This window comes from Solea solea, chromosome 5 (genome assembly GCF_958295425.1).
Source record: "Solea solea chromosome 5, fSolSol10.1, whole genome shotgun sequence".
NCBI classification, from domain to species: Eukaryota; Metazoa; Chordata; class Actinopteri; order Pleuronectiformes; family Soleidae; genus Solea; species Solea solea.
The window spans coordinates 14,622,139-14,637,265 of NC_081138.1; the positions used below are offsets into that span (position 1 = coordinate 14,622,139).

At 39.3% G+C, this 15,127-nt stretch overlaps 1 protein-coding gene across 2 annotated transcripts in view; it reads left to right on the forward strand.

Annotated features, from left to right (window-relative positions):
- tln2a (talin 2a) overlaps positions 1–14,571 on the forward strand; it is a 90,477-nt gene extending 75,906 nt beyond the window's left edge. For both annotated transcript variants that reach the window (XM_058628756.1, XM_058628757.1), the window contains exons 44-58: positions 1,801–1,902; positions 2,615–2,734; positions 2,930–3,076; positions 4,924–5,090; positions 5,692–5,875; positions 6,007–6,132; positions 7,180–7,296; positions 7,448–7,633; positions 7,841–7,948; positions 8,378–8,483; positions 9,274–9,398; positions 10,904–11,092; positions 11,174–11,356; positions 11,498–11,623; positions 12,218–14,571. In XM_058628756.1, the coding sequence (XP_058484739.1) occupies positions 1,801–1,902; positions 2,615–2,734; positions 2,930–3,076; positions 4,924–5,090; positions 5,692–5,875; positions 6,007–6,132; positions 7,180–7,296; positions 7,448–7,633; positions 7,841–7,948; positions 8,378–8,483; positions 9,274–9,398; positions 10,904–11,092; positions 11,174–11,356; positions 11,498–11,623; positions 12,218–12,346 (2,115 nt within the window). In that variant the 3' untranslated portion in view covers positions 12,347–14,571. The remainder of the gene's footprint in view (positions 1–1,800; positions 1,903–2,614; positions 2,735–2,929; positions 3,077–4,923; positions 5,091–5,691; positions 5,876–6,006; positions 6,133–7,179; positions 7,297–7,447; positions 7,634–7,840; positions 7,949–8,377; positions 8,484–9,273; positions 9,399–10,903; positions 11,093–11,173; positions 11,357–11,497; positions 11,624–12,217) is intronic.
- Positions 14,572–15,127: the final 556 nt, after the last annotated feature.

The following is a 15,127-nucleotide window of genomic DNA, read 5'->3' on the forward strand; positions in this document are numbered from 1 at the left end:
CCTCATCAGTAGTAGCTGAGCAAATTAGACCTGACATCCTTTCCTCACCCATGTTCTCATAGTTTTCTGGGTTATTCCCAGGTCAGGCAGGATTAAAATAGTCTCTCCAGAGGAAAGGATACAGGAAACATCCGTCTGTGCACAGATGAAAATGACTCAAGACAGGTGTTCTTGTGTCTATATCACCGTGTCTTAATAATATATGTGAGATTCCTGCGTTAAAGTATTAAAAAGTGATCAAACTAATGTTATATATTTTATTAAGAAGTGTACTTACATTAGCCACAATGTTTCCAATGCTTTATAAATCCATAGTGATCAGTCAAATGTCTGTCCAAGGTAGCAGACTGTTTCATTTTGCTCACCTTTTAATCCACCTGTGTCTGCTATAACATTTATCAATGTGTGTATTTGTGAGTAATTGATCACGGCTTGTACAACTGCCTTCTGCCGCCACAAAAACACAAACAATACCTGTCATCAAACTAGATCTGTTGGTATTGTTTTGATTGATGTCACATAGTCTGTGTTTAATTCTACGACCTTCAGACCCAGCTACAGTCATTTATCACGTGGCGACGGCTCTATTCTGTCTTTATTAGTTTTACAAGACAATAAAGCTGCATGTCTCTAAACCTTATCCTGAGATGAGTGTGACCACTTTCTGGGATCACTCTGCTGAAGGTCTGCTTTGGCAGGGTTTTGGTTCTGTAATAACTGTGGTTATTCTAGATAATATGGCTCATTGTGGTTGATGGTACAGGTTTACTGAGAGACTTATGTAACTATAATTTCTTAATTAGGATTTTTTTTAAATTGTTTTTTAGCCACAATTTCCCTTTTGCAGTGTGCAAAATCCAGATTACAAAGTGTCTCCGAGACCCCATAAAAAGGCAATGATTACCAATTTAATGTAAATCACAAACCACTGAAGCAGAGGAAAATTGACGTCTGTGCCTCTCATCCACTGATCAGCAATTTGGACTATCTTTCCAATTACCAGCCAGACGGTTGGCAAACAAAACAAAAGCCCTTAATCTTAAGCACAGGCACAGAGAAGCATTAACTAATTATATCCCTCCTCCTTGCCTCCTTTAGTGACAATTATGGAAAAAGTAAAAACCCTCCTGTGTTTGCTCTACAGAAGGAACAGCAACTCACATTTGTGTAGCGTCTCATGAATAGTTGATGATGAAAGTGGTTTATTTTAAGTCTGCAGGTTGAGTGTATATGTGTCTGTCAGTGTGCACAGTATTAGGTTAAAAACAGAAACAGATAATCCTCGTAGGAGGTCCACTGGATCAACACTGTGGTTTCAAAGGTTAATTAAAGAACTATGCGTAGTCCAGACACTTAAATTAGAAGGTGAACATCAGTGAACATCATGTACTTGCAATATTGTGAGGCCTTTCCATATGCACGCTTTTCCCACACCGCTCTTCTCGCCACTCGGATGTGTTGAGAACAGTCTAATTTAGTAGAAATGCACGGAAAGCCGACGACGAAGCAAATGTTTTTGTAGCCGCCGCTGTTTTGAAGCTGTAATTACTGAGTAGATTTGGTGGATTTTCATTTATAATGAGTGTTTAGCATTACCACTGAGTATTTGTTTGAATATAAATGGTGTTAATATTGATTTACAGCTACAAAAGTGGCAGATCTATTAAAACTGAGGGGTAGATTAGATTCAACATGTCTTCTAACTTACAAAAAAAAAATAATGTTTGAAGACGTTCAATGAAATCACACCCTCACCTAAAACCTGTCTTTCTGTCTGTCTGTCTGTCTGTCTCCCTCCAGCTGGATGAAGGTACACCGCCTGAACCTGAGAGTTCATTCGTGGATTACCAAACCAGTATGGTGAAACACTCTAAGGCTATTGCTGTCACTGCTCAGGAAATGGTAAATTCTCAAATTTGCATTTGATACCACTGAACCATTTTAGAACTGTGTTATGTTTAAATATGTGCAATATAACCCACCTTATGATGGTTGATTTTTTTATACACAGGATTTGTTTGGTCGTGTTTAAAATGTGTGATCGGTGAATTAACACTATCTCCTCTTAACATAATAACATAAATAAGGTTTTATATTAGCGCTGTCAAAATGAACGCGATAATAATGTGCTAACACGCGTTCACACTTTTAACACCACTAATGTTTTTTCAGTTGCAATTAACATACACATGTTCTGTGATTGTTGGTCCCAAGTTGAATATCTCACACAATGACTATTTAGCAGTCTATTTTCTTCGTGGTAACTTCACCACAGTCTTTATAAGGGAAGAAAAAAACGTGCTGCAGGCCGTCGATTTTAAATGATGTTTCTACCTTAGACGTCATTTTGTTAGAGGGCAATTGAGATGGGATGTGTTTTAGTAATAATAATGAACATATTTGCATAAAGCAAACATATTTATCCACTCCCATTTTGGTAAGAGTATTAAAAACCAGAAAAAATATCCTGTTACGGTACATCTAGATCAATCATCGAATACAATTGCTTATTAATGCCATAAAGCACAGTATCAATAACAATGTGCCCTAGATTGACTTTAATTTTGTGTTTTAGTGTGGATTAACATTCTGTGTGTGTGTGTTTGTCCCTCAGATGACCAAATCAGTGACATGTCCAGATGAGCTGGGAGGGTTGGCCTCCCAGGTGACCGTGGACTACAGCCAGCTGGCCGTCCAGGGTCGACTGGCTGCTCACACAGCTGAGCCAGAGGAGGTGAGTGGGTCATTGGTAAATCTCACTGAAGCAATAATGAAAGAACATTGCCAATTATAAATGCATACTTTCAAAAAAAAGTCAACTGTAATCTCACGTGGAATCCGTGCGGTGGAGTGGACATGGTTTTATTCTGTTATCACCTTTTTCCTCTCCTGTTTCACCTTGTAATCACGTTTCCTCCGTGTTATCCAGATCGGTTTCCAAATCAAGAATCGAGTGCAGGAGCTCGGCCATGGCTGTATCTTCCTGGTCCAGAAGGCTGGAGCTCTGCAGATCACACCCTCAGATAGTTTCACTAAACGAGAACTCATAGATTGTGCCCGTGCAGTCACAGAGAAGGTAATATCCCGACGTCAGACATCAGGATTAGAATGCGCATGGTTTTATGTTCCTAATTTGTCACAAGAATTATTATGAATCAATGAATCATTAGATCATACATTATTTATTGCACCTTATAGCAGTGCAACTCAAAGCTTGACAGGATAAGAACAAAACAAGGAACAACTCGTGTTCCCTTTTTCTGTTACACGAAACTAGGATAAGGGATATGTCGCTTATCCTGCCTGAACTTAGCCTGAAGTTGTTTGTGCAAAAGTAGTGGCTCATAAATCACCATGGCAATTTATTCTATGCAGAACAAAGATTTGTTAAACCTGCTGTTCCTAGTCTGTTCAGTGAGCCGTCACTCTGATCAGAACCAAACGTGTTTTACAGTTATCCATGATCTTTGTATTAACATTTTACAATGATTGCATGTGATTGAATGTTATTGTGATAGTCCTTATTACTCTTATATGGATTATATAGATTTGATCAAAATGCTGTTGAGATGATTAGAAATGGCTGAGGTTGCAAAGGTGCTTTGAGTGAAGAACATTATAAAAACAGTTATTTTGCTCAAATGAGCAAATTATTGAGTAATTATTTCTTTTGGACTACATTGAGTCTGTCTGCAATGATCTGCCAGGCTTATTAAAAGTGGCTGTATTGTATGTTTTTACGTATTGAGTGTTTCACCTCTTCATAAGTTTCCCATTTAATCTGTTGCTTGTTTACATCAGTAAATCTGTGATCGACCTCAAGATAAGTTATACCTGGCTTTACCAAGCCAACTTGGTTGCATAGGTTAAGGCCCACTTTCTCTGATATTCTGAATTTCTTTATTCTACTTTTGTGCAGCTGAGTTTAAACAACAACAACAAGAACTTGTAGCTCATAGTTGGAGAGATTTTCCTTCTCAACCTTGATTATCCACGTTAAACTTAAGTCTGTTCAGTTTTGGTCTTCACTGTAACAATAAGAACAGTTTCTCTAGCTGTGTAGTTAACTTTGAGTGGGTCCTAGTTTCAGTAGTATAAGAGGACTTGGGAGCTATAATTCAGTTGTGTAATGAGTTATAGCACTGTTTATTTACTCTTTTTGGAAGAGAGCCCTTGCGTTTATGCTTTAAAGGTGGAATCTTTCATTTGTAGTTCTTGGCAAAATGCCATTATTCTCCAATCTGTTTTAATAATTCATGCCTGACTAGAGCGCGGATCATATCCAATCATTCTGGCAACACTGTTCAATTTTGGCCTGTGAAAGTAAACAATTCTTCTGGAGGCAGCAGTTTAATTATGGGAAGTCAATGGCTTTAATGTGAAAGCTAGTGTCACCCGTGTTGAACGTCATGATGAAAATAACGTCCATGTAACATGTCGCCTTCGCTCAGTTTTGGCTGCCTCTGGGGCCTCTGTGCGGAAAACAAATGTATTTGAATCCAGTTTGACATTCACTCATTCCACTGAGTGAGTGATGTTGCTCACTGCTCTGCACCGACATAGTATTTTGCAACCACAGCAGATTTTCAAATCCTCTTACGACTGCCGCGTCTACTTTGAATGCAACATTTATGATCTTTCAAGGGAGCTGTTTATCACAAACGAAGCGAAATGGAAACATTCATCACAATGTGGAGCGGTGTGTTGCTTTGTTTCAGCTCCGCTCTGACCAACACATGTGTGTTCATTTCAGCTGCAACGGAACAAAACACAGTCATTCTAACTTAGAGTCAGAAATCAATGCAAACTCATTCAGAATACATGTACATTTAGTTCAGGAATGAAACATCCAGTTTGTGCCTCAGATATCTGCACACCTTCACTGATGTGTTAATGGGATGTGGTGTCTGCGTGTGTCTCCAGGTGTCCTTGGTGCTCTCGGCTCTCCAGGCAGGCAACAAGGGCACACAAGCTTGCATCACGGCAGCCAGTGCGGTGTCTGGTATCATCGCTGACCTGGACACCACCATCATGTTTGCCTCTGCCGGCACACTGAACACGGAGAACGACGAGTCCTTCGCTGACCACAGGTGAGAGCTGTTTGATGACATGTTTCTATTCATACAATTTCTACTGGAGCCTAAACTCTGCCCTTGAGTTATTTATCTTCCACACCTGACAGAATGACTGATTTACTGGTGAACAGAGACAGGAAATCTCTGCGGGTAGAAACCACAAATTACCGTCTGCAGGCTGTGATAGATTGAGTAAAGTGCCACTTTTTCTTAGGCGTTGTTGCTCTGAAGATTAAAAACTTCACTCTGAGGTGTGATTTTCCAAAGGAAGTAAATGATTTGGAGGTTTAGGAATAATATTTATTTTAATTTTTTTTCTGTGAAATCTGACATTGTTAAAATGTGCAGGCCTTATTAAGTTCAAAAAGATGTGTATCATAAAGCTTGTTATTGAAATTGTAGTGAACCTCACTGTATGAAATGTGCTTTATATTTCAAATATTGTCATTCAGCAACCTTTGCAGGCTCTCCCTTGAAATTTAGTCAAGTTGTTGCATAACCTCACCTGTGCTCCATGTGGTGTTTACTCGAGCTTTGATGTGGTAGTAAAAGAGATCTACGGTAGGTCAGGTTCAGTCACTGAAAGTCTGTGTCTTCCCTGATCTTCTCCTCTCAGAGAAAACATTTTGAAGACAGCCAAAGCCCTGGTGGAGGACACAAAGATGCTGGTGTCTGGTGCAGCTTCTGGACAGGACAAGTTGGCGCATGCCGCCCAGTCCTCTGCCAAAACCATAACCCAGCTCACAGACGTGGTCAAACTCGGAGCTGCTAGCATTGGCTCGGACGACCCTGAGACACAGGTTCGATGGATATTTTGTCCGTAATTCTCTGTGCCTGTTATCACCAAAATATATGGAAATTGGAGAATTGGAAATCCCGTCAACGTTTAGAGTCTTGTCTCGAGTGTCTTCTCTGTGCTTCCATTTTTTAGGTGGTCCTGATAAATGCTGTCAAAGACGTGGCCAAGGCGCTGGCCGAGCTCATCAGTGCCACCAAGTGTGCTGCCGGGAAAGCTGCAGATGATCCATCCATGTACCAGCTGAAGAGTGCAGCCAAGGTGAGGGGATCACGAGTCTGCTCTTCATGAAACCTGAATTCAATTTAAAGGCCTTCCGTTGACTTAAATACAGTTGATTATGATTTGTAGTAAGTCTGCTCAGTTTCATGTTATATTAATATTTAAGAAATCAGTCAAGAAACTAAATCATTTATGCTAATTGTTTTCCCCCATTCCAAGTGTTATCTTAAATATAAAATGTGTAACATAAATAGAATCTATGTATTTATGCACAGCAAATATCCTCCTCTTCCTGAGGCAGGGTCTTTAATGAGCTACAACATCCGTCGTGTCATTATGAAACAGCCTTCACATGACTTAAACTGAACGCTGCGTCTCGGTTATATAAATAGCCAGTAGATGGATGTTCAGGAGAAGAGGAAACGGGAATATTTCTAGCCAAAGTAAATTAGCTGTATATGTGTGTGCTGTTTTATGTAGTGTAAATTTTCATGGTGATGGTGTCAACGGCTCATTATCACCTCGAGCTGTGAAGTTTCTTTATTTTAAAAAAGTGTCTTTCACAGTCTGTGGCTGCACAGTGCGTCACAGTCCTTCTTATGTGATTTTTAAAACCTGAGGTGAAACCAGTCCTACAAAGGCTCTTAGCTTTTTTTTGTGTGGTCGCTGTGCGCCACCTGTCTTCTATTTAGATGAAGTACACCCTTAAATGGTCTTGTGTTGTGATGCTTTAAACACAGAAGACACTATCAGAGATGTTGACGGGGTATTTAAATAACTGTGTAGGTAGTATCAAAGTATATTATGTGTTTTGTATTTGTAGCCTGTTTAATATTCATATTTGATTCATATTTAATCCTGTGTTCATCATCTTGAGGACTGACCTGATCTGTTGTTTAACTTGACCCTTTCTCCTGCTTCAGCAATCACATCACATCTTAGATGTGCAGTCCTTTCTGATCTTTTTTTGCTTCAGCAAAAGCAAACTCTCAGTGAATGAAGTGCATTATTTTTGATCTAATCTACTTGAATGATTTTATGTTTATTAGATTTTTTTTGGCCTGGACTTGTCCCTGTTTCTGCTAGGTGATGGTGACCAACGTTACGTCTCTGCTGAAGACGGTTAAGGCTGTGGAGGACGAGGCCTCTCGCGGAACCAGAGCCCTGGAGGCCACAATCGAGTGTATCAAACAGGAATTGGCGGTAAGGACAGGTGGACGGCTATGAATGTGCATGAATGGATGTTGGGCAACAGTAATGCAGCATTACCAGTATCCAAACAATTATACATGACTGATTTAACCATTTGGTCATTTTACTACTATTAATGATGCCCTCTGACTGTCATCCCCAGGTGTTTCAATCCAGGGATGCTCCCAACAAGACCACCACACCTGAGGAGTTTATTCGCATGACTAAAGGCATCACAATGGCAACAGCTAAAGCAGTGGCTGCAGGGAACTCTGCCCGACAGGAGGATGTCATCCATACGGCCAACCTGAGCCGCAAAGCCATCTCAGACATGCTCACCACCTGCAAGGTTCTTTTTCATTTAAATAACAGAAAAAATATCATATGGATAATGTTCTCATGTTGTACTGATGATGTACTGTACACTATGTGTATAAAAACAAACATCGCATTTTGGAATTAAACTCATAGTCTCCTTATGTATAAGTAATAAAAGTGTAAGTATCATGTATTTCCATTAAATCTGTTGTGTATTGTATGTGTTCCTGTCTTTTAGCAAGCTGCATATCACCCAGAGGTCAGTGAGGAGGTGAAGCACAGAGCGCTGATGTACGGATCAGAGTGCACAACCGGATACATCGATCTGCTAGAACAAGTCCTACTGGTGGGTTGAGATATTTGTTTTCTTGTTGTCCATGTTTTGCCAGCATTCAAGTAAAAATGTTTGTTGTCTAAAAACGTCATGCTTCTATAATGGTTGATTTCAACCTGATTTCCTTCTTCATTCAGATCTAGACACATTATCTTACTTTATATCTGATTGGTTCAACTCAGTATATTGTATGATCCTCACCATTAGTTTTGCGCAATTTAATAAAATACAAAACTTATGAATAATACAATTCCTATTTCAACCTGATGGGTTTGGTATCTTGATTTTGTTCATTATTATTATTATTATTATTATTATTATTATTATTATTATTATTAATAATAAAATGTGATGGGTTTGTGGGTATGAATGATTTTCTGCTAAACATGAGTTTCAAGAAAGAAAGTAAGAGGACAAAATATATTGCTGTAATGTGTTTAGGTCCTGCAGAGGCCCAGTGCAGAGCAGAAGCAGCAGCTGGCAGCCTGCTCTAAACGGGTGGCAGGTGCCGTTACAGAGCTCATCCAGAGCGCAGAGGCCATGAAAGGTGAACACACACACACACACACACACTGACCTCTTTCACATCAAATGTACATCATAACTTCTCTTTTAAAAATGTTAACATTGTAAACAATAAACCCATGCTGAATATATTCTGGTTACTCACTGTCTGTACTGCTAATCATCCTAATATTGAATATCCTTTTCCATATTGTATATTGTTAGATGATAAAATGTATGATTGTTATTTTTACTTTTCACTGTCTTTGCTGCTGTAACTCCGCCAATTTCCCTGTTCCATGATTATTATTTATTTTCTAGCAAAAAACTTAGGTGACTACACGTTTAGAAATATAAACATCCCTTTAAAACAAACCTATAGTAATATTCCTTGTCCTCCTTCTCTTGCCACAGACGGAGGTAAGTTAGCATTGTTTTCTCTACTGTGTCTGATCTCACCAGTTGTGAGCTGTTCAACACTTTCTCTCCGCAGCGCTAACTCTGATTCATTTCATCTCACTTTGAAATCCAGCTGCTTCTCAACTACATAGTCAGCTCCATCTGTCACGCTTTTTTTTTTTTTTTTTGCGCCATCTCATTTTAATAAATACCTCATGTTCACTGCAGTGAGTGGCAGTTTGTGGCCTTCATCAGCTATGCATGGGATGTGTTGATATTTGGCTTTTTTCCTCTGTTTGGTCACTCTGTTGTCATGAGGCATGTTCTGTTGACACACTGCTTTGTGATTTGTTTATTTATTTATTTATCTATTTAAATCCCGTTTTTACATTTGAATTGTGATTTGTAATGTTTCATGTGCACACGTGGCTTAGGTTCAGAGTGGGTGGACCCCGAGGACCCGACAGTGATTGCAGAAACGGAGCTGCTCGGAGCGGCGGCGTCCATCGAAGCAGCGGCAAAGAAGCTGGAGCAGCTCAAACCCAGAGCCAAGCCCAAGGTGGGTGACTCGACTTTTGAAAGGCCTTAACTGTGATTCAGAGGTGTGTTCATCATGAAACACAAGTTCTCATTACATTTGTTAAATAAATGCAGAGAACGTAGGCAGTTGTAGTAGTAATAGTACTACAAAGATTGGTTTTGCTATGACTATGTCATAGAATTTGAATAGAAGCTTATTCAAAAAGTAGTGAATGACAAATAAAAGCCTTGCATTTGAAAGTCTGACTTGAAAATAAGTCATACATTGCATTCAGAGTGTAAGGTTGGTTGAGATCTTAGACCTAAGGTTGATATTTTATGTTGAAAGTAATTCTCAAATAATAAGCATTTGCAACAATTAACAGTTCTATATATAGTTATTTATTTTACAGTGAATACAGCTCTCTATATCTAATATATACCTTTAGAAATGGCCAATGTTGACATACAAAATAGGGTGTAAACACAGGTGTTAGTAATCACATTAATCAAGGCTCTGTACCAAGCGAGACCAGAGCCCTCATCAGTGTAATTAGTAACACCTGTGTTTACCAACTAACATGTCTGTCATAAAAAAACAAAACAATCTTTGCAGATAATATAATATTTTCTTTTACTGGTGTCATGTGCCTTTGTCCATGTCTTTGTTTTTTTTAATGGTGTCTGTTAATAGTTGAAATTGGTTGTTGGTGCCATTTAACAATAACACATCACACCATTTGTCGTGACATTCTGAGACAGGTTGGTCCCCTGCTGTCTCCTCCCTGTTTTTACATTTTCTCCTCATTATAGCTGTGAATCTCATTTTACATTTGACCTTTTTTTGGATTTTATCACTGTGGCCAGTTTTGGTGGTGAACACTCACTCCTCATTTTTGCATTTTCTCCAGCCGTCTGTCAATCTTCCATGAAACCAAACACATTTGCCACATTTCCTTCTGCTCACACCATATCCATCTGTGCTAGTTGTAGCTAAAGCCTGTCCAAGTTTGTCGCCTGGTTCCCAGTTAACCCTCCTCCCCTCTCTCCCTGCCTGCCCCCACCACAGGAGGCCTTCTCTGCAGGGCTCTGTCTGATATGTTTGATATATTAGGTTGTTATTCAGTCCCAACTATATATCAAACATATTCCTACAGTGTCCCGCTCTGTCTTCAGACTTGTGGTGTGAATGTATTTGTGTGCAAAAGTGTGTTTTTGTCTGTGGGTATTGTAAATATGATTGAACATGCAGGACTGACAGATAATGTTTGTGCAGAGTCTTGTTTTTCGCTTCTCATCGGTTGTTGCAGTCTAATCAGATGCTTTGCTGTTTGTGGCTGTGTGATGTTGTTTGAGGTTGTTTATCTCTGACAAAGTTGTAAAATGTGTTTGTTCGGCTGAAGTTACAGTGACATTTATTGTGCGATTGGTGACAAATGTAGTAGATTGAGTCGACCAGGGTCCTACCAACTTGTGTTTGACTTAAAATCCTAGCTGCACTGAAAACTACAATTGTCTGACTGACTGGTCTTCTGTCCCCCCCAGCTGGCAGATGAGACTCTGAACTTTGAGGAGCAAATCCTGGAGGCAGCCAAGTCCATCGCTGCAGCCACCAGTGCTTTGGTCAAATCAGCCTCGGCTGCTCAGAGAGAGCTGGTGGCTCAGGGCAAAGTGGGCTCCATCACTGCTAATGCTGTGGATGATGGACAGTGGTCACAGGGACTAATCTCAGCAGTAAGTATAACAGAGAGTGAGGCACAATTTTGCAAACAAAAGTACCTCAATTTCACTTAAAAATCAAAATTTCTTCATCAGGCACGCATGGTAGCGGCAGCGACCAGCAACCTGTGTGAGGCAGCCAATGCATCAGTGCAGGGTCACGCCAGCGAGGAGAAGCTCATCTCCTCAGCCAAGCAAGTGGCGGCGTCCACTGCTCAGCTGCTGGTGGCCTGTAAGGTGAAGGCTGACCAGGACTCGGAGGCCATGAGGAGACTTCAGGTACAGTTTTGGTCTCATTCAGAAAAAGACCAGCATTGACCCTCATAACATCTAGATTCACAACTTCACTAGTGTTCAATAAAAGTCCACATGGTGCTTTTGTTTGCAGTGTTACTCAGTGTTCCTCTTTGCTCCACTCAGATTGCCGGTAATGCTGTGAAGAAGGCGTCGGACAACTTGGTGCGAGCAGCACAGAAGGCAGCGTTTGACAAAGCAGACGAAGACAACGTGGTGGTCAAGACAAAGTTCGTGGGTGGAATAGCACAGGTATGAATGTTGAACAATTTATTTATCATGAAGAGAGTCTGTGGATTTGTTTCTTTTACTACTGTTGTTCATCCACATGTATTGGTGTCAACATGTAAAACCATCTTTTTTCTTTTTCTACATATATTCAAACTTCTTTGACAAACTAACTTTTAGATTAACTCTAAACACCACTGTCAAATATGGCAGTTTTAATTGCTTTTCCCCCAAATTGTTATAATGCAATTGTGTACAGTAATCTGTGGGAAGAATATGAGTGTTTTTAAATAATTTCCAGAGATAAATGTGTTATTCAATCATCTGAGTGGATCTAAAATATAATAGAGGACATTGTGATTGAAAAAATAATAAGTCAAATTCACAAAAAAAAATGTAATCTGACTCTGTAATAGAATGTGAATTAAACATACACAGCACCATCATAATGATTTAAAGTGTATTCTTCATTTGACCAAGTGGAGAAAAACATCTCATTTACAAAGATATTTAGATGAAAAGACTCCAGAAAGCATGTTTTGAAGCAGAAAACATGTACAGTAGTCAAAGAATATTAGGTGTATGAAAACGAAAATTGTGCTTTGTCTGTTTGCCCAGATTATTGCAGCACAGGAGGAGATGCTGAGGAAGGAAAGAGAGCTGGACGAAGCCAGGAAGAAACTGGCTCAGATCAGACAGCAGCAGTACAAGTTCCTGCCCACTGAACTACGAGAGGACAACAACTAAGGATTCAACGTCACTATCCCCACTGCATTCACTTGAAGCAGTGTGAAGAGCACATTTTATACGTCTGTGTGCAAATTTGTGTTCTTTTAATGGCACACTTGGACACATATGTGGCCTACAGCACCTTCAGATAGAAATCATGTCCACATAACATGGAAAGATCATAGTCCTCTACAAGGAGGTTTTAAAGACTACTGTCTGGAACTGACGACACTCTGAAAACAACGTTACGATTGTGGTGATTTGCCTGAAGAACTGTTTTTTGTTTTGTCCTCCCAAGAAGCATAACTTCTTTAACTTATGTAACCTAAACCGGAATGTGACGTGCTGATGACGGTGCAACTCATACACTTGTTTGTCCATTGTTTTGTTTTACCATGTTCAGCTGAAGGTCATACACTTTTTAAGATGATGAATTGATTGTAATGCAGATTGAGTCACACAGCCGTTTAACTGCAACATCACTCAGAGAGTGCATTTCAATATTGGATAGTTAGTTAATGGTGATTTCGTTTACTGATGGGTTTCACATGCAAAATCAATTTTTTTTTCTTTAAAGATGCAACAAATTCAGCGTCTTTTGTTAATGTCCATGAATATGCGAGTCATCATTTACAGCCTCTGGGAGAATTGCGTTAAAATGTGAATGCTTTTCAACACTGGACAACGCATTACCGTGGAAAGAATATTTATTGTTCATGTATATTTTTTAGCAGATAGGCATATTTCAGGGGCAGAAATAGCCTCACTTATTTACCACCACTAGCAGAGTCTGTGGTGGATAACAGACAAATGATCTTCCCCCGATCCTGCCTTTATTTTATTCCTCATCATGCTGGGTATTCACCTTCAGACAGTAAATTGATTTTCATTGTGATGCAACAACACAGATTGAGCTTAAGGGGGCAGTATTGATTTGCCTTACACCCTCCAAAATGTATTAAATTAATTAAAACTTTCCAGCAATACTGAACCACTGCCATGGATTGATCATAGCCAAATTCACCTCCAATTATGTAAATCTGAAAATAACTTGCCAATTAAGTTATTCCCACAAAGAAATTAAGGAAGAATTGAGGATGAAAGGAGTGAATTGAAGAAACACTGCAGTTAATCTTTCTCCTTTCTTCTTTCGTCTCTGAAGTTAATGGTGCTCTGTGTGACTTTATGAATATTCTAACTGCTGCAATAGAAGAACCTTTTTTGTTTACCGAGTTTGATTGTAGTGCGTTTGGTTCCCATGTCTGACAAATATATGGGCTGTGTTTCAACATCACAGGACAGAAATAATGTGTAGCTGTGAAAATGCATGGCTTTGTGCTTCAGTGGCATCTCTTGTTTATACAGCGAAAGAGCAAACGTTTGGAAAGATGCACTGAGTGGGTCTGACCTCCACATACAGACACTAAAACACGACAAGCAGCTAAAGACGGACTGAATTCAGATGTGTTGTCGAGCATCTTTTTTTTTTTTAATGTGCGAATTGAAGGAAGGTGGGGTGTGAGGTGGGATTCGGGGGTGGGGGGTTAATCCACTGCTCATCAGTTGAGTCTGTAGTGTTTATGATTAGTGCCTTAGTCTGTAGCCCATACAGTGTCTGGTCTGCTTCACCTCATTGGTCAAAGGAAGGTACTGGACAGGATGTTTCGTTTGGGAATGTAGGTTCATGTCCGTGGGTTTTTGTTGTCCCCCTTGTTAACGTAATGTTCCTCTGAAGTGCTGAACCAACTGCATCCCTTTATCTTTTCTTATTCTCTCTGCCACATGTCGGGCCTTTGAGGTATGATAGAGGAACTGCCTGTCAAAAATGTGTACTCTCAGTATAGTCTACATATATATGAACACGTTTTTGTACTGCACACCATGGGCACGGACCACAGTGCTTTTAAATTTCTACAGCCTGCAGATTTAGATTTGTTCACTGCTTTATTGTATGATATGAAGTCATGGACATTTTTTTTTTTCCTCCCTGTACTTTTAAACCTCTGTGATAAGATAAATGTGATTAGAGCATTTCAATACATCTGGCACCATAGCAAGGTGTTGTCGCGCATTTCAACGATATGGAGTATTTGAAGTGTTCCGTGTGTGTTTCTCGCCCCCTTAACAGAAATACAATAATGAAGTTAGGACAATTAAGATAAGCGATAACATACAGTATGAAAGATATTTATCTGCCGTCAATAAAACTATTTTTTGTATTCACTGAAAGCAAAGCATTTCAATGGAAGTGTGTTGGATTTCTTATTTTTGTGATTTCTTAAGCAAACACCATTTTTCACCACTGAGTGTGAATTACATTTTGCGATCCTCAGTTTTTGGCTTATTAAAAAAAGAAGATTTGAAATTTCTGAAATGTAAATGATCCACTAGCATTTGGGGAAAATATGAGTATTTCTTTAAAAATGATATACAATTTGAAAGATGCTTTTTAGCTGTCTAGACCTGGCATATTTAATTCTTTATGGTTGATACACTAATTATTTGTGGTTATTATCTGTAACCACAATAACGGAGTATACCAGGGTTCCTTGGGATTTTAACTGCAAACCTTTGGTGTTATTTTACATTTTGTCATCCTGATGGCAAACTAGTTCTAGATGTAAAATCACTACTGACACAATATTTTACTTAGATTGAACTCTTTTTTTTAATTATTTTCTTCTATAGCTAAATACAGGTCTCCTGTCAAGACTCTCCACCAGAGTCTTCCTATCACTTTGGAAAACACTCCAAAACTTTTACAATGTTACGATCAAACACAAGATGGCAGACATTTAC